At 32.4% G+C, this 20,287-nt stretch overlaps 1 protein-coding gene across 1 annotated transcript in view; it reads left to right on the top strand.

The window, feature by feature from the left end:
- Positions 1–20,287, top strand: part of FANCL (FA complementation group L) — a 78,641-nt gene that overhangs the window by 38,164 nt on the left and 20,190 nt on the right. The window contains exons 6-7 of the mRNA XM_053587547.1: positions 10,787–10,883; positions 15,924–15,992. Of these exons, the coding sequence (XP_053443522.1) occupies positions 10,787–10,883; positions 15,924–15,992 (166 nt within the window). The remainder of the gene's footprint in view (positions 1–10,786; positions 10,884–15,923; positions 15,993–20,287) is intronic.

The raw sequence follows: 20,287 nt of genomic DNA, 5'->3' as shown, positions 1-20,287 counted from the left end.
AAGCCAGGAGTTTGAGACTAGCCTGGGCAACATAGACTCTGTCTCTACCAAAAAAAAAAAAAAAAAAAGCCAGGCGTGATGGTTTGTGCATGTAGTACCAGGTACTCAGGAGAGTAAGGCAGGAAGATCCTTTGAGCCCAGGAGTTTGAGGTTACGGTGAGCTGTGATTAAACAGCTATGCTCCAGTGTGGGCAACAGAGCTAGACTCTATCTTAAAAGAAAGAAAGAAAGAAAAGCATACATATCTCATCGTGTGAGTTACCTTTTTATTCTTTTATTAATGGTGTCAGTGAATGAACTGGTTATTAATTTTAATATAGTCCAGTTATTATTTGTGTGTGTATGTGTATGTTGTGTGTATACGGAGGGTACGAAAAATGTGTATACATTTTAAGGAATGTTATCTGAATTTTAATTTTTTTTGAGGTTGTATTGAAGTTACCATCACTGGTCAAGTTATGCCTAGACGTGCTATGCACATCTGTTTTACCTGCAGGTTGTATACTTTTTGGGAATGATCGATTTTATTTCCAACAAGGTTGCTTAAAATGTGTTATGCAATTTTTGGCTCCCCTACACATACCTGCACATGTATATGTGTGTGTATATTGCTTTATAGGTATATTTCATACATATATATATGCAGGTATGTGTAGGGGTGCCTATATATATATATATATATACACATACACAAATATATATATTTTATATGTCTGTCTGTATATATATGTATATATTTCTTTCATGATTTGCACTTCTGGGGTTTTATTTAAAAAATATTTGGTCACCCCAAAGTAGCCCTGTCAATTTACACATAAACTTCACTGGATTTTTGGTTGAGATTGAATCAAACAAATAGATCAGTTTATGGAAAATTAACATCTTTATGATGTTGAAACTGCTTATCCATGAACATAGTATATTCTTCTGTTTTTTAATCTCTTATTTTCTCTCAACATTTTTGTATTTTCCTATGTTCAAATTTCCTGTATGTCTTTCATTGGATATATTTCTAGATACTAAATGCTTTAAAAATGTAAAGGGTATTCTTTTGCAAAATGTCACTTTTTATGTTTTATGCTTACATATGGAAGAAATACCATTGATTTTGTGTATTGATTTTGCACTCAGATCTTGCTAAAGTAATTTATAGATTCTAATAATATATCTATAGCAGGCGTCCTCAAACTTTTTAAACAGGAGGCCAGTTCACTGTTCCTCAGACTGTTGGAGGGCCGGACTATAGTTTAAAAAAAAAAAAAAACTATAAACAAATTCCTATGCACACCGCACATATTTTATTTTGAAGTAAAAAAAAACAAAACGGGAACAAATACAATCACACCACTTCATGTGGCCCGCGGGCCGCAGTTTGAGGACCCCTGAGATTCTGTTGTTTCCAAGCTCCCTGTCGTCTATAATACAAATAACAATAATTCTATTTTTTATATATTACACCCTTTGTTTTCTTGCATTATTGTATTAGCTGTGGTCTTCAGTAAACTTTTGAATAGAAGTTGTTATAGCAAGCATTTTGTCTTGTTCCCAATTTCAGTGGCTATTTCAATATTTGACCCTAAATATGATGCTTACCATGCTTTTTCAAAGATACTCTTGTTTTTCCCATTTCTGAGATGTGTATTAATGATATCTTTGTACACAACCATTCATGTAATTCTGCTGTGTTCTTGTGGATTTTGAGAAGCCAAAGAATAAGATTTTGTCATTATTTATCTACCATTTTCTGGTAGAGTAAGAAAATCTGTCAACTTTTTATTTTTGTGACATTCTTAAATAACGTCTGATAAAATGATACACATGAAACTGGGTTTCATGACATGTGTAGCTACTGTTGAGACCTGACCTGTGCTGTCTCCATACTACGAGTACTACCTTTGAGGCCATACCTGAACAGTTGGTATGTTTAAATATCTTCTTAAAATATCTTCTGACATGACACACACAGTGTTTTGCAAGACAAATTGAATTAAATGGATTTTCAACATATTAATGATTTTTAAGCTATATCACTATGTCTATATTTTCCTTACATTCTAAATATCAATCTTGTAGATTTATCAGTATAATTATAAAATATAATAATAAAAGTAAAACCTTTCTTTAAGTAATGTTGACCTTACTCTGTTTTTCAATTACATACTTGGCATTTCTAATCAACTCCATAGGATCGAGCATTATAAAAATTTAAGTTGGAAAGGAAAATAAATACTTTAAATATGATGGAAACTTTCCTGTTTTTCCTTTTCTCACCTACTTTTTATAGAGGTAATACTGAGAACTGGTAGCTGACCTTAAAAGTTTGATTGCAGCTCTTGTAATTTCTGTACTTGTTTTAATTTCTTTTCTTTCTTTCTTTTTTTTTTTTTTATTATTGGGGATTCATTGAGGGTACAAAGAACTGGGTTACACTGATTGCATTCATTAGGTAAAGTCCCTCTTATAATTGTGTCCTGTCTCCAAGAGGTGTGTCACACCCCAGGACCCCTGCACTTTCCCTCCCTTCTTCCCTCTCCCTGCACACCCCTTTCCCCATCCCCCACCGCATACTAGGTCATCAGTTGTCCTCATACCAGATTAAAGTACACAGGAGTTTTGCTTCTCCATTCTCGTGATGCTTTACTAAGAATAATGTGTTTCACCTCCATGCAGGTTAATACAAAAGATGTAAAGACGCCATCTTTTTTAATGGCTGAATAGTATTCTAGGGTATACATATACCACAGCTAGCTAAACCATTCCTAGGTTGGTGGGCATTTAGGCTGTTTCCACATTTTGTCGATTGTAAATGGAGCTGTGATAAACAGTCTTGTGCATATGTCCTTATGCTAAAAGAATTTTTTTTTCCTTTTGGGTAGATGCCCAGTAGTGGGATTGCAGTATCAAATGTGAAGTCTAGTTTGAGTTCTTTTAGGATTTTCCATACTTCCTTCCAAAAAGGTTGTATTATTTTGCAGTCCCACCAGCAATGTAAAAGTGTTCCCTTGTTTGGTATTAAGTTGTGTCTTAGAGTTGACGAATACTTTTGCTTTATAGGTAAGCTAATCAAGCATTCCACTTCACCTAGGACACTTTTAATTTATGCTTTCTATCCTGGCACCTTTGAGTCTCAAAAATACCCCAGTTTGGAAGAAATACATACTCACTTTATATATAAAATACATTTATTTAAATTTTATTCATAGATCATATATTAAACACTTCTAACAGGAGAAGTGAACTGATAATTTTGTTGTTTTTAAGACAGTGTATTATTTGTTATTTAGGAGTCATTCATCAGTTGGCGTTTTCAAGTTTGTCCTAGGGAAGAGCTGAGTTTTACTAAATGTGATGTGCCACAGAAAGGTTTTCAACATATATTGTTAGATTTTTTTTATTAAACCCTATTATGTTAGAAGCTGATAATGGTGATATTTTATATAATTGTTAATGCATTTCAAAGAATTACAACATTGGAGAAATGGAGATTCTCGTTTGTACCAAATTCATCTCAGTAAATAGACCAGAACTTTTATTCTAGTTTAACTGCTGTGTGACATTAGACAAGTAACTTAACCTGTCTGAACCTCATCTTCTTCATTTTTCAAATGAAGCTTATAATGCCTAATAAGAAAGATGTTACAGAAATACGTTATGTGACTACATAGTTCCTTGTGTAAAGTATGTTCAAGGTTGTTGAGATATACTAGTTCTCCTAACAATGTTAGATTATATATGAGATTTATAGTACTTAATTAGTGCTATGATTTCAATTATAACCAATAATGGTTATTTTTGTTGTTTAATACATAAGAACATAGATATTAATCAGTCTGATTTTCATTTAAACTGCTTTATAAATAGGATCTTTTTATGTATCCAAATTATTAACTGACTACAAATTATCTAGTATTGAAAAAATTATGCTTCTAGGGCGGTGCCTGTGGCTCAAGGAGTAGGGCACCGGTCCCATATGCTGGAGGTGGCGGGTTCAAACCCAGCCCTGGCCAAAAACCACAAAAAAAAAAAAAAAAGAAAGAAAGAAAAAATTATGCTTCTAGATTAGTGATATGTTTACAGTATTTGATTAAAACACTTTATATCCAGTTGTTTAAAACTTATACACAAATCAGTAAATATGAACCAGTCTGACAACAGCTTCTACATGGTCACTGTGGTACACTGACACAGAATATTAAACTTTCATATTTCCTATAAAAAAGCTTATTTGATTGGTAAGCTAAAACTGACATGAAATGGAGGAGTGTGACTAGAGACATTTTAAGTGTTTTTTTTTTGTTTTGTTTGTTTTGCTACAAATAACTTAAGGAGGTTTTTACTGGAGGTGGATGTTGGGATAATCTTGGAAGGAATATAGAGAGCTTTAAAAGGGAGGGAATGGCGGAAGCAAGGTTGTAGAGATGGAAACGTGCAGTTTATTCTTAGACTTTGGAATAGATCAATTGCTCACATAAGGGGATTAATATATTAGGCTTAGAGTGAAGGGTCTTGACTGCTAGACTAATGATTCTTTATATGCAGGTGATGGGAGACTGAATATTTTTGAGCAGGGAGTTGAGATGATTAAAAAGGTATTTAAGAAGATTGATCTAGGTACAAAAGGCGGGATAGATTGGTGTACAGAAGAGGCAGGAAGTAAAGACACCCATTAGGGAGCTTGTTTTTAGTGATCTAGATATGAAGTAGGTAAAGCTTAAATTAGAGAGTGGCAATAAAAATGGAAACTTTATGCTTTGTTTAAATTTCTTCAGCCTGTCTTTTGATTCAGTCTGCCTTTTGATGTCATTACTATTTTAAGTGGATCTAGATGGGTAAATAAAAGAAAAGCTATATTACTTAAGCTATTGGTCAAAATAAGTACAATATTTTAAGAGATATAAAGCACATTTGTTCTGCCTTGCTACACTGATACAACTGACAATAACAGAAACCTCCCTGAAGCTTAAGTATTAACATCCTTTCAAATGATTAAATAACTTTTTTTTTTTTTTTTTTTGCAGTTTTGGCCGGGGCCGGGCTTGAACCCGCCACACCAGGTATATGGGGCCCATGCCCTACTCCTTGAGCCACAGGTGCCACCCATGATTAAATAACTTTTTAACTCTCAAGTTTGGTGCCTTTTAGTTATTGCAGGCAGACTTATAAAGAAATGTAGCAAGTGATAAATACAAAGCAGAATGTCAAAAGTAAAATTTTTCTTTTAGATTTTATAGTTATGTTTTTATATTTTCTTAGTCAATGTTAGAATATACCTAGCTAAATGATAATATCTAAACTCCTTCTCAATATAAATTTTAAGTGTGTTTTTTTGGCCTTTGATAGCATTTTATGTATAACTTTTAAGAAATTTGGTTTTTCAGTGATGAAAATTTCCTTAACTATTTAAATGATTTATTTATATTTAATTTATATTTAAATAAGTAAAAATTATTTATTTCCTCTTATCTAAATTGAGACATTCAACTGCCTAATATTTGAAATAGACTTTCTTTATAAAACTGATTCAACACACATTATCACTTGTAAAAGTTTATTATCTTCTTTTTTTCTTCAATATCTCTTCCACAGACCAAATACCAAGCTGTTTTTACTTATCAGGAGTAGGCATAAATATGCTCTTTTATGTCAGAGGCTAAGCTGCTATTAACAAAGAGAATCACATTATCCTCAGTAGTTCAAACATGGTAGAATTATATTCATCTCCTATTTAACAAGTCAGAGATGAGATAGGCAGATGGTCAAGAGTGGGTTGGTGAGTCTTTGAGGTCATTCAAGAGCCCAGTTTTGTTTTTTTAACTTGTTTCTCAACCATCCACTGTGATTGCACTGGCACTTATGGATACTGACATTTTTATTTAAATTAAATAAAGAATTCACTGTCCATCTTACCCATATTGTAAGTTCTCCAAAGACACATATGACTAGTGGCTACTGTTTTGAGACATAGAAGACCATCATCACAGAAAGTTCTGCCGGTCTCTACTGCACTAGAGTGTTGTTCCTCTCTTCGTGGTCTTTGCTGGCTCAGTTGACCTGTCCTAGTTCTGTTCTTAGAGAATAGGGAAGGGAGAATGAGAAAAGGGAAGAGGAGAGTACACAGTTTGGTTGTAAATATCCAAAAGATATACGTATCCACTTCTGCTTGCAGCGCACTGGCCAAAATTTAGTTATATGCAAACACCTCCCAAAGTCACTGGCTGGGTGAACTGGATTTTGCTAAAACTTAGTTTGTTTGAGAATGTGGGGTGGGCGGGGATGCTATTACCAAAAGGAAGAAGGTGAGAATGAATCCTGGAACTCAGTTGGCAGTGTAGGTCACATGTATTTAAGATTTAATCACAGAAAGATTCCTTTTCACCTCCAAACAAAGTAGTCAGGACACAACATGGGTAAAATGTTTCTTATTTTTCTACATTTTGGGAAAGGTTAAGTAATATAGGTACTAGTTCCTCTTTAAAGATTTGACAGAATTTTGATGTGAAGCCATCTGGTCCCAAACTTTTCTTTTTGGGAGATTTTGTATAGTTGATGCTATTTCAAAATTTGATATAGGCCTGTTCAACATTTCCACTTCATTCTGGCTAAGTCTAGGAAGGTGGAGTGCTTCCAAGTATTGGTCTGTTTCCTTCAGATTTTCGTATTTCTTAGAATAGAGTTTCTTGTAATATTCATTAAGGATTTTTTGAATTTCTGAGGAGTCTGTTGGTATTTTGTTTTTGTCATTTCTGATTGATGAAATTAGAGATTTTACTCTTTTATTCCTGGTTAGGTTAGCCAAAGGTTTATCTGTTGTGTTGACCTTTTCAAAAAACCAACTTTCTGATTTCTTGATCTGTTGTATAATCCTTTTGTTTTCAATTTCATTTAATTCTGCTCAAATTTTGGTTATTTCTTTTCTTCTGCTGGGTTTGGGATTGGAATGTTCCTCCTTTTCCAGTGCTTGAGATGTCCCATTAAGTTGTTAACTTCCTCTCTTTCTGTTCTCTTGAGGAAGCATTGCAATGCTATAAATTTCCCTCTTAGGACTGCCTTTGCGGTATCCCAGAGGTTCTGATAATTGGTATCTTCATTGTCGTTTTGTTCCAAAAATTTGGTAATTTCCTTCTTAATCTCATCTGTGACTCACTATTGTTCAGCATAAGGTTATTTAGTTTCCATGTTTTTGTGTTAATAAAGTGTGGTATATGTACACCGTGGAATATTTTGCAGCCTTAAAAAAAGGTGGAGACTTTGCCTCTTTTATGTTTACATGGATGGAGCTGTAACATATTCTTCTTAGCAAAGTATCTCAAGAATGGAAGAAAAAGTATCCAATGTACTCAGCCCTACTATGAAACTAATTTATAAGCACCCACACTTCCATATGAAAGCCATAAACCAACTACAGCCCTAGATGAAGGAGAAAGAGGAGAGGGAAGGAAGTGGTGAGGATGGATGGAGGGAGGGTAATTGGTGGGACCACACCTATGGTGCATTTTACAAGCAGGGTACATGTTAAAGCTACTAAGTGTAGAATATAAATGTCTCAGTGAGTAGGGCGCCGACCCCATATACCGAGGGTGGCGTGTTCAAACCCAGCCCCTGCTGAACTGCAACCAAAAAATAGCCGGGTGTTGTGGCGGGTGCCTGTAGTCCCAGCTACTCGGGAGGCTGAGGCAGGAGAATCGCTAAAGCCCAAGAGCTAGAGGTTGCTGTGAGTCCTGTGACATCATGGCACTCTACTGAAGGCGGTAAAGTGAGACTCTGTCGCTACAAAAATAAATAAATAAATAACAAAGAAAATGTGGTGAAAGCTATGTTAACCAGTTTGATGAAAGTATTTCAAATTGTATATAAAACCAGCACATTGTACCCCATAATTGCATTAATGTACACAGCTATGATTTAATTTAAAAAGTTTATTTTTAAATGGCTGTGCTGCTGAGATTAGCCTGAAATTATAAATGTTTTTTACTTTATTTAAATTACTTCTTAAAGTTGAAAAAAATTAACCTAATGGCCATCTCAACTGAAAGGCCATATTCTTGAACATGACACCTTTTTTCCTGTAATGCAATAATATATCTGTGCCTTTAAACTGTGAAATGATGATAATCATACGGAATTACAAAAAAACCCAGAGCTGTTCTTTCTGTATTATTTTAAAGATGTTTAATAATTTTAAACATTATGATAATGTGCAGTAATTTGAAGTATAGAAAGTACTACTTGATGGTTTGTTTGTTTGTTTTTCTCCCCCTCTCCTTGCCCATGTGAGCCTTGTCTCCTTTCTCTCTCTCTGTAGGTGTTTATCTTGGTTATGAACTACTGGCTTTTGATGAAAAGCAAACAGCCTTTTGTCATACGATTTCTTATCCCCAGTCTTCTTTTTGAGACAAAGACTTTGAAATGTTCATGTTTACAACTTCCATGCTTCTAAATGATAATGCCTACATTCAGGATTTCCTGATTTATCACATTTAGGAATACTGATTAATAACAAAATTAGCTAATATGCTACTTTCTCTTTTCCTTCATTTTTTTTTAATTTTTCTATTAGCTTTACTATTTTTAAGCCTCTTTTATTTCCATTCAGTTAAGATGGTATCTCTTGACTCACGAATTAACAATTACAGATTTTATTGTTCCTAATCTTTCCTCCAGATCTTTCCTATTTCTGTTTCCCAATTTTTGTCATCTCTTCATTTTAAATTCATTTTAAATTACAGTGGTCAAATATATTTACATTAATCTCTGTAACTATAATTCTTTTAGCTTTGTGTATTGCTGAATTCTAAAAATTATAATTAGTAAATAGTTTAATTTTTTCACTATATAAATATTTTTAAATGAAAAGTTAATGGTAGAGTAGTTACATTTTTTAACACAGCTATATTGTTTATAATTTAGCTTTCGATTTCCTGTTTTCTTTTTGTATTTAAAAAAAATTTCTATGGTTTCTGCCAGTGTATCATACTCTCCACTTTGTGCCCTTTTGCCAGCTGGATCTTCCTGGAGCCCTCTTTCTGATCTGTTTTGTCAGCCAGTGTTCTTTTAATTGCTTTACATTTTCATAAATGTTGTTGAAAAATTGCTTTTATTAATGCCATTCCTCCTTGCTCTTTTTGTAACTGTGGATTTATACCTTTTTAAAAATTCTTTTATTTTTAAATAATTAAAATTTTTAGGAGGAGAGAGAGGATGTAAATATATATGCCCGTCTCAAAATCTTGAATGTGAAATGTGAAGATTTTTGGAGTTCGATACTTCTGTGTTTGAACCTTAGAGTCAAATGAGAGAACATGTGATAAAGACTCATGTTCTGATTTTTGGAGGTGAAGTGTTTGAGATGTTTACAGATACAGCTGAAAGAAAATAAAGATTATATAGCCATTGATTTTTTTATGTAAATACTTTTTCTAGAATAATTTCATTTATTTTCTAAGGTACTAGACTTTTTACAGATGATAAAATTTCCATTTACTAATACAGGTTTTTTACATTTTATACTATTATTGAAGATAGATATCTTTAGATTTAGATCTATTTTCATTACAGTTTTGAACAACCTAATTCCCCAGCATTTCTTGCAGTTGCCTCATTTTACCATTATACAGTACCTGGTCAGAATTAAATGGCATGTAGTGATGTTAAAAAAGTATTTCCTAGGTTAGGAGGCTAATGCTAGTTCTGAACCCTAATGGGTCTTACCATCAGTCTAGGTCAGTGGTTCTCGACCTTCCTAATGCTGCAGCCCTTTAATACAGTTCCTGTGGGTCACGACCCACGGGTTGAGAACCGCTGGTCTAGGTTGATAATTTGTTCAAAATTCTTTTTTATTTTTATTTTTTATTAAATCATAAACACATAGATCATGTATACATTAATGCATTTATGGGGTACAATGTGCTGATTTCATATAGAATTAGGAATGCTTACATCACAATATTTACAAGAGAATAGTATTGTAAAAATGTCAAAAGAATATCCACATGCCCACTTCACTAGTAAAAATACTGCTGAATTTAAACCTTTTTGGCAGTAGCTTATGCTACTCAAGGGACCATGTTTTTACGGAATGATATATTTTGAAGGGTATTGGTTTCCATTGTAGAAAATGCATGCATTAAAGCAACTTAAAACCAGAACAATTACACTTATACTATATGTTTGAATATCACTCATCTTGGATACATGCCTAGGTTAAGTGTCAGAAGCTATATATCGCACAAAAAGAAAATTTATTGCTAGGAGACTGGGCTGTACCTGTGCTTATACAGCATTTTCCTTTGAGGATCAATTTGAATATATGAACTAATATCAGCTAGATTTTTTTGTGCAGTAACATTATTGATAATACAGAAGTTCATTGAGGAGAAAAACAAAGGAAGCATAAAAGTCTTACACTGTATGAAACTACAGAAATGGATCAAAGAGTTTGACAGGAAGTTTAATGTGTACATAAGTAGAGGCTGACGGGAACATGCTGTGTGTGCCAAAGGTTCCAGTGATGGAAAACTGAAATGTAGTGCTCACTGACCACAGCATGAGCCTTGACACACATTGTAAATAATCAGAGATCTATGACTGCATTAAGCACTAGGCTGGTGTAGTAACGGTAGTAAATCTATAGCAGCAGAAAGGGCTGGCATGCAGAAATTTCTCTGATTAATTTTTATAATGGGTTAATAGGAATATAGCAGATATTTTCATTTTGAATCCTACTATCATCACCTCCCTTCTTCTGCCCTTCCCAGTGTGATCATTTTTTATTCTTTTTGCTCACCAGAATTGTGTATGTGGATACTAGCTTCAGTACCATCAAATTAAAAGCAGAAGATGCTTCTGGTAGAGAGCATCTAATCACTCTCAAGTTGAAGGCGAAGGTATGTGCCTCCTTAAACTGTTTCTGTGATCAGAAAATACTTTGTGAAATGAACTGTGTGAATGTTTTCAGGTTGCTAGTTGTGTCTAAAAATACATGTATGATAATTTAAAAAATTGATTTTGGAAAGCCTGAAAGAATTTATTTTCTAGGTTTCCAAAAGTCTAGATATAATTTCATATCACTATTTTAGTCCAAATTTGATTGAAATACTGACTTTTATAATAAAGAAATATTCCAAATAAGGCTTGGCAGCCTTAAAATGTCATATTATTTTTGTAAGATCTTACATAGAAATGAGTGAATCCTTCCACTATACCAAGTTCTACTGAGAAAGTCATTCAACTCTTGAATTTCTTGTGTACTTCTTATTTCTGACCCATATCCTATCCCTACCCCCTAACACAGACACCCACCTGTGCATATTTTATTGTTTGTTTTGGATGAAGTTTTTTGACTTAAATATTTTAAAAATTTGTGAGGTTTGTGCCTCTTTGTAGAGTCCTTACAGGCTAGTGACCTGTAAGTATTCACTAATTTTATTAGCATAAATCGTGGCCATTTGATCTTTATTTTTTAGTTTTAACTTGTGAATTTTGAGAAGTAAGTAGAATAAGCAAGTATCATTTACTTAGTAATCACTGGGGAAACATTAGAATTTGAAGAAAACCAGGGCGTCCAACTTTTTTTTATTGTTCTTTGGAGTCATCAATCAACTCTATTTCAGAATATTGTAGTGATGAAAAGATCAATTGTGTTTGTCCTTTTTAAAAATGTGTCTGGCATTTAAGCTTTCCACAAGAGAAAATTAATATATAAAGCTGTACTGGGTGACACAGAAAAGTTGATATCTTATAGTGGCTCTATATCAGGCAGGTTGAGAAATGACTCATTCTCTCTTCTCATACGCAGAATATTGAGGTATAATTTTAAGACTCATTAAGTGCTAAGTGTTGGAAAAAAGTTAGTGAGGTAGAAATCTTATTTGTAAAGGAAGTTAGGTGGTTATTTTCACCTATAAAATAAAAATAAAAAGATTTTTATTTTCCTTTTTAGTTTTTGAAGGTGTACTATTTTTTTAAGATCAGGGAGAAATCTGCTTTTATCCTTCGAAAGGTCACATGCTGCCAGTGGCAAGGGTTCTGTCATTTACTTCAAAGGTCTATTTGTTTATATTTTGTACATTGATAAAAGTTGTTCTGCTCCTATGAAGACCAAAGTGAAAGATTTTGAATACATCCTGTCCTCATTTTTAAAAGCTCTTCTACTTACTAAGGAGATAATGTAAGTCTATGCTGCACCTCCAAGATTTTATGCTTAATCCACGTGATGGTACTTTTTCATTTATTGGTAGTATTGACAGTGAAGATTTGACAACTAATACGATCTATTCTGTCTGCTTTTTTCTTACACCTTTTTAAGATGGATAAGATGCTTTTACTATTTCTCTAGAAAATACTATCCAGTGTCAATTTTGCAGCATTTATACTTACAAAGCACTTTAATGGATTCCCTGGCAAAAGAGAAGTCTAAGATTTATTTTAGCTGGGAAAGAATTAGGAAAAAAAAAAATAAAGTTCTATACAATTATGTAAAAATTATTATATAAACATAAAAGAAGATGAAACTCAATCTTACGTTGATATGTTATTAGCATCTTTATCCATTTAATTTAGCTTTTACCTATTCCAAAATACTCTTTTTTTTTTAGGAATATTTGGGCCTAGGAGTGTCAGTTATAAGTAGGAATAGGTGAAACTGCATGTTAAAAATACATAATGCAAAATTTTAATCCAAACTAAGGGGAAAGCTGAATTTTTAAAAAATAAACCTTTAAATGAGGCTTATTTTTATAGATAAACATTATATGATTTTTTGATATAAAGAAATGCATTGTTATATATTTTTTCTATAATATTACTCGCAATACTACAACTTCCCCTCAACATCTCCAAAAGCCAACAAAGAAAACAATACCCATTATAACTACATACCTCTTATTTATATAAATCAAAAAGAAATACAATAGGGAAACAAATGAATTTTTTGGTTCTTTTAGGTATATTTTTATATAATGCAGTGCATCCTAACTGTGGGATAGAATTATCTTTGCTTTACAAAAGAAATAGACCAGAGCTTCCCCAGCTTTGGTCAAGATTAGAAGTACTTGAAAAACAAATCACAAATGTGTATCAGAGGCTTTGGGCTTTGTCTCTTGCTGCAGTTTGTATGTGTTCACTTGGGGGTCCTCATTGCTGATAAGATGGTCCAGTCACAGAACAGTCTGAACGTTTTTCTTACAATATTGTGTGATAAAAATATATACTTTATATCACGTAATTATTCTTTTATAGTTATTGATTATATTGAGTTGTTCCAGACAGATTTACAGAACTGTATTTTACTTAAAAATAAATAGTATACTTATTTTTCAATTAGTATTCCTGTATGTGGAGTTTTGTTGTCAATTAGGTTTCTGAACTAAAGGTTTTGACAATTTCTTAAAATTAACTGTCTTGGGTGGTGCCTGTGGCTCAAAGGAGTAGGGCGCTAGCCCCAGATGCCAGAGGTGGCGTGTTCAAACCCAGCCCCAGCCAGAAACTGAAAAAAAAAAAAAAAAATTAACTGTCTTAATTTTGATCAGTTTATTTTGTGGCATTGTATTTAGTCATACACATTGTAATTGGTGCTACTGTAATTTAGAAACTATTTTGAAAATGAATATCTAGACTGCTACTATTTCATATTTTAATAATGCTAGTATTTCATATTTTAATAATTTATGGTAAATCCGTTAAAGGTTCTATACAATTATGTAAAGTTTATTATGTAAACAAAGGTGGCCTTACATGTAAATATAATTAACACATATACTATGTATCATTTAATTTATAATGGATATGCAGTAAACCATCCACGTATATAATAGGTCAGTCCAGTTTATTTACATATTCGTATTACAGATATAAAAATATATTTGAAAGATGTCAGCATCTGAAAGCATAGTAGACTCATTTATGTATGTGGGATCCTTAACTTGCTTTTTTGTTTAACTATTTGTGGATCTCTTTCCATGTCAGAACATTTGTATTAATATCATTTACTATACTGAGTCCTTCTTGAATGTGGAATCTTACTCTCTTTAATGTAATGAGCTGTGTATGTACTTAATGAGGCCACAGATACTTTACGTGGTATATCTACTCCAAATACAGTAAACATTTCATTAACTTCTTACTCTATCTAGATTGATGATTCATTTAAAGTTAGAGTTGATACTGTTCATTGTCAGCAACACAAGAAGATAAATAGCAGCAACTCGAACTGAATTTCCCATTTTGACTCATGGAGGTTTCAAGTATACAATATTAGTTTTAAAGAATCCTGACATTTTAGAGGGAAAAGAGATTTTGTTAACACTCCTGTTTTCATCATTTTACATGTAAAACAGCCATGTCAAATGACTTGTTAACGATCTTACAAGTTAATTAGTAGTACTGGACCCAGAAAAAGCTAAGGTCCTATCTGTATTTACTTTGAGATATTCAAGTTACTTAAAAATGGTGTACAAATTATTTTTCTAGTGCTTACAGCAATTAGATCTTGAAGTATCTCATCTAATATTTTTAATTGTCTGAAATAGAGCTTCCTCCCTTAACCTCACACCAATTTTTTTCAGAAATAGAACACTGTAATAATTTATATTATTTTATGCTGTTGTGTTATAAGTTCTGCATAGCCAAATACCATTAGTCAGAATATTCATTGATAGGAAGTCTTAAAGGATCGTTGTAGCTAAATGTTACATTTTTTTGAGAGCATTAATTTCAGATGTTTGTTAAATACTGAGAATTTTTTGTCCCCTTCTGTTTACCCAGTGTTATACTAAAAAATGTGAAAGTCCAAAACTTATTATAAACATTTGTCAAATAAACATTTTGTTATAGTTTCTGCAAAACTAATATTCTTTCGGTAATTTTAGATTTTTAATGGAAAAAAATGAGTATTTTCAATTACGTGAGATTTTGAAGTATCAGAATTGGATTTTAGAGAAATCATGAAGTATAATTTTCTAATAAAACTGATTTTAAGAAAAACTACCTTTTGACACTGTTATTCTGGGTTTTTTTTGTTGTTGTTGTTTTAGAGAGAGGGTTTCTGTTGTCCAGGCTGGAGTCCAGTGTCCCTATCATAACTACCGTAACCTTGAATTCCAGGGTTCAAGATTCTCCTATTTTAGCTTCTGTAGTAGCCAGGATGACAGGTGCATGCTAGCATACTCAGATAATTTTTAGTTTGTAGAGACAGGGCTCTAGCTATGTTACCCAGACTGGTCTCAAACTCTTGGCCTCAAGCAAATTTCCTGCCTTGGCCTCCCAAAGAACTATGATTACAGGCATGAGCCAACATGCCTGGCCTGTCTTTTTAATTTAGAAACTTGATTTATTCTTTTGACTGCCACTTTTTATATAACTAATTGAATAAATAACTTTGTATTTATCAATCTAGAAAAAGTTTTTCCTGCTTAAAACTGTTAGTTTTATTTTTCCTTAAGAAACCAGAAGAGACATTTCATTGTTTCTTTTTATCTTCTTGCTAAATAATTTTTAAGTGATATGATAGCTTGTTGTATTTCTTGATTCTTTAAACTGATACTGCCTACTTAAATGGTGACTGAAATTTGAAATTAAGTTTTCGATTGGAGGAAAGTTAAATATTAATTAATTGGATCTCTCATTTTAAAGATAAACTGAGATCCAATTTGATTCACCTCTCAAATTATAACATTAGCAGCTGACCTGACATTGACTTAATTCATTACTCTTATTCAACACTAACTGCTTTGTACCCCCAAATCACCAAACTTTGTAACTATTTAAAATAGGTCGACTATTAATTAGTTCTTGGTAATAGAATAAAAACATGTATACATAATGTATTTACAGTTATAATAATATTTGTCCCCTAATATAGTATTTTAAAAATGCTTTGTTAAATTATCACAAAGAAGTAAAAATGACCTAGTTCTGTGCTTTTTCAGTACCCTACAGAATCACCAGATTGTATTGTGGATTTTCCTATTCCATTTTGTGTTTCCTGGACACCACAGGTAAATTCTTAAATTTGTTTTAAGTAATTGAAAAGTAAAATTGTCTTTCAGTATCCGTGGGGGATTGGTTCCAGGATCCTTTGCAGATACCATAATCTGTAGGTACTCAAATCCCTTATATAAAATGATGTAGTATTTGCCTATAACCTATACACGTCTCCTGTGTATTTCAGATTGTTTCTAGATTACTTGTAATACCTAGTACAGTATAAGTGCTATGTCAGTAGTTACACTGTATTTTTGTTTGTATTTTTTATTTTATGTTTTCAATTTTGAGTATTTTCTATCTGTGGTTGGTTGAATCCACAAGTGCAGACAGAACCTGTGGCTATTATACAAGTAGGTTATAAAGTGATTTTTTTTTTCAGTTTTGTAAAAACATTTATTTAGAAACAGACCTTCTGTTATGCTGCTTTTGTATTTACTTATAGTTAATGTTTATTTTCTCTTTCACTCTTTACATACATACAATCCAGCCTTCAGATCTCCCTGCTTCATAGTGAGTAAACACTCACTAAGCTCTGTTGACAGACATTTTCCTTTAAATTTGAATTCTGAAGAACTCTTTAGAAAGCAGTGAACAGTAAGTGGGAAATTGGCTGAAGTTTTTCATATTCCCGATACTTTTAACATTGATGACAAAACATGAGAATCCTTTTCAGAGAGTAAATTATGACTGAAAATATAAACCTTGCCATTATTACTCAGCTTATTTTTTTATCTTTGATCTTAGACTATATTCTTTTATGCTTTAGAACATTTGTACTTTGAATAAAAAATGTAGGTGATTTTTTTCTCCCACTTCTGTCAATTGAATTTCTCAATGATATCTATTAAGATAATAATTTTAGAAGTGCATTATAATATAACATGTAAATACGAGGTGGTATGATTGTCAATAGTACTATCAACATTTCATGTGTATGATTGTTAGGATGTGGCAGAATATGGTTAGTTAGGATTTTAAGAGCAGTCTGATCATGGGCCTGGTTCTTTCACCAAGCAAATTGTGGCAGTTGGTAGCAAAATGATGGTCCCATTTCTAATTCTTGGGCAAAGAGAAAAAAAATTTCTAGCAGGATTTTACAACTATTCTCTAAACGGAGGGTACCCATTTTTCTTATAAAATTTTGATTAGATGCAAGTAAAAATTTATGGTTACATTTTATCTTGTAATTAGGAGTAATTAGATATAAAATTTATAAAATAAGGGGGAGAAAAAGCCAAACAGGATTTAAATAGTCTTGTGAAAGTCCAGATGTTATTTTAATCATACCTTATATTTATCCCAAAATTATTTTTCTCATTTTTTTTCTTTGAAAACAAAAGTATCACCCTCCCCATTGGAAATCAAGAAAATACAACAAAATAAAGGAGAGGAAAGAGCATGTTATCTGCTTTTGTTAACTGTGAGGCATTTAATAAACATATAAGAAATACTGGTTAATTTTTTTTATTTAAAAAAATTAGATTTATGAAAGATCAAGCCAGTTGGGGAGCACGGCCATTTGGAATTCTTCTATGCCGTAAGCTCCAGCTGGTGAATAAAGCCTTTCCTCTTATAAAAAAAAAAAAAAAAATTAGATTTATGTATAAGTTGCCTATCTTTCTTATTTTTTTAGTGTACATTTTCTATTTGTCTGCAAAAGCTTTCCGTTATGTTTTAAGTCAGATCCTGTGAAAATACTGTATCTGGATTGTATTACTCTTTCCAGATGTCATCTCTCAATTATACTTACTGTTTATTGCAATTCCAGGGTTGAAAAATATATTGTCGATCAGTTTCTTAGTGTTTTTTATGTAGATAACTAAGAAAGTTCCCCTGACTTTAATTGTGAAAATATTTGTATCTCTAGACAAAGATTGTTTAGCATTTACCTTCTGCCATTTGTCAGAATTGGTTTATAACTCTAGTAGACTGGAAAATCTTTGTAGACAGCTTCTTTTAAATTTTGTATCCCTCTTTAACACCAGCTCAGTCCTTGTTCATGTAAGTATTGAATGAATATGTATAATATTATTTTAAATGTAAGTTTTAGGTTTAATTTGAGACATGTAAGTTTTCTGTATTGTACTACCTCCAATAAAACATACAATTAGTGGGGCTAAAATGTCTTAAATTCTTCCCTTAAATTATAGAATATACTGAAATTCTTAGCAAAGGACAGATAAAACTTGGCTTTTTTATCCATAACTCAAATTGACAGATGTTATTATTTTGTTACATTTGCCTCAGATATCTCTATTTCTCTTTCTTAAAATGTTCTAAGAACAGCTAAGATTCCAAGTCCCTTTTCCATCACTTTTCTTTGCTTCTAAGTAGGTAGCTATTTTTCTAAAATTGGAGTATTGTGTAAGCTCTCCGTGTGTATTTTTTTTGCCCCATTTGTTTATGTTGCACTTGTAATCTCACCTTATTTTTCACAATACCATTTCAGTTTTTTATCCATGATCTATGTGTGTCTAATACATTTATTTTAAATTGTTTATGTTATTCCATTATGTCAGTCTAGTTGATTTATATGTTGTCGTACTGATAAAATTGTCACAATTTCTCACAAGCAGCATTTCAGTGACTACCCTTACTTTTTTGTGTGTACACATGTGTCTGATTTTTAGTGGGTTATTCCTAGAAGTGAAAATGCTGGTTTGTAAGGAATGTTCCTCCTTGAGGTTATTGAATATTGCCAGTTTGCCTTTTCAAATTTGTTGTAAAAGTAATTATTACTTTCCTAAATCAAGTTTCAGTCTATTCTTAGTCTGACTTTAATTCCTATCAATTTATAATATAGTATATAATTTATAATATAAATAATTTACAATAATTCTTAAAACTGTTCTTTTATTGTAAGCATTGCTTTTATATGTTGGACAGTCTTTATTGGCTTTATAGGTTATGAGTATCTTTTTTTTTTTTTTTTTTGTGGTTTTTGGCCAGGGCTGGGTTTGAACCCGCCACCTCCGGCATATGGAACCGGCGCCCTACTCCTTGAGCCGCAGGCACCACCCCGGTTATGAGTATCTTTATATGATGTATTTTGCCATACAGAAGTTTAACTTTCAATGTGGTCACGTTTATCACTTTCTTCCTTGAGGTTTTTGCTTTTTGTGACTCACATAAGAAAATCGACTATATCTTTTTCTGAAATGATACTCTCTTATAGGTCTAAAAGTTGTATAATTTTTTTTTTTTTTTGTATTTAAGTAAGTATGAGACAGCAATTTGTATTTAGTCTTGCCAATTTTCTACATTGCTTATACAGTTTGGATGTGTCGTCTTCATTTGGGGAGTCAGGGACTGATTTTACAGTTTTTCTTTTACATTTGCCATAAAACATTAGCAAGTTCTCCAAAAATATTTACGTATAGGAGTCTGAGCGTCTATTAGGGTTTTGGTGATGCTACCAGCAGCATGAACTCTGAATCTTTTAGCCGTGGTTAAGAATGTTGGCAATATTAGTTTATGTTTTGAAAGTAAGAAGCAATATGAGACTTCTTTGTAATTTTTTTCATTGACTGGTTGGAAACAGTTCTATTTATGGGTGTTTATTTTTTTTAACCATTTTTAAACAGTTGTGATTTTTAAGAACATAAATGTTACAGTTTTAATCTAATAGTAAAGTTATGTTTAAGAGACTGTTATTAGATTTCAGATTATTGATTTTTAAAAATTCTGGTCTGTTTTTATACATTTCCTCTTTGGATTCAGTATTTCTGGACTTTAAACTTGGAAGATCTTTATTTTCCTTTCTTTTTGTAATATAATAGACATGGCTTTGTGGCATCCATATTAAAAATGGGTAATTTTCCTTATGGTCCCTGTCTTCCTGCTGGGTTGATAATGTTTTGATGTATTTTTCTTTTGCTCTGATGAGAGGTCTGCTGCTGCTGCTCTGACATATTCATTTGGATGAATAATTATAACTTGCACAATGTCAAGCTGAAGATGGTAGGGTTTTGTGCGTCATGACAAGCCTAGTAGCCAGTGCAGGTGTCTCACAGCATGATCAGCAACAGCCAGTGTATTCTGGCTCAGAGGAGACATTTAGAGTCGTAAGAAATCAGCACCAAGGGCAAGGCTGCTGCTACTATTGCTGCTGTGCTATGTGCCAAAGAAACACAAAGTGCTTCTCAAAGACAAGTGTCTAAACACCTCTTTTCAGAAATTTACTTTGTTTGCCCAGTGAAATGTTTTAATATAGTTTTAGCATAGACTGTAAGAATATTCTCATGATGTTATTTTATTCTGCCTCCCAACCTCACAAATACTCCAAGATGTATCTTTAACAGTCAAT

This window comes from Nycticebus coucang, chromosome 4, assembly GCF_027406575.1.
Source record: "Nycticebus coucang isolate mNycCou1 chromosome 4, mNycCou1.pri, whole genome shotgun sequence".
Lineage (NCBI taxonomy): Eukaryota > Metazoa > Chordata > Mammalia > Primates > Lorisidae > Nycticebus > Nycticebus coucang.
The sequence above is the reverse complement of the archived record's forward strand: the minus strand, read 5'-3'. Positions and strand labels throughout refer to the sequence as shown.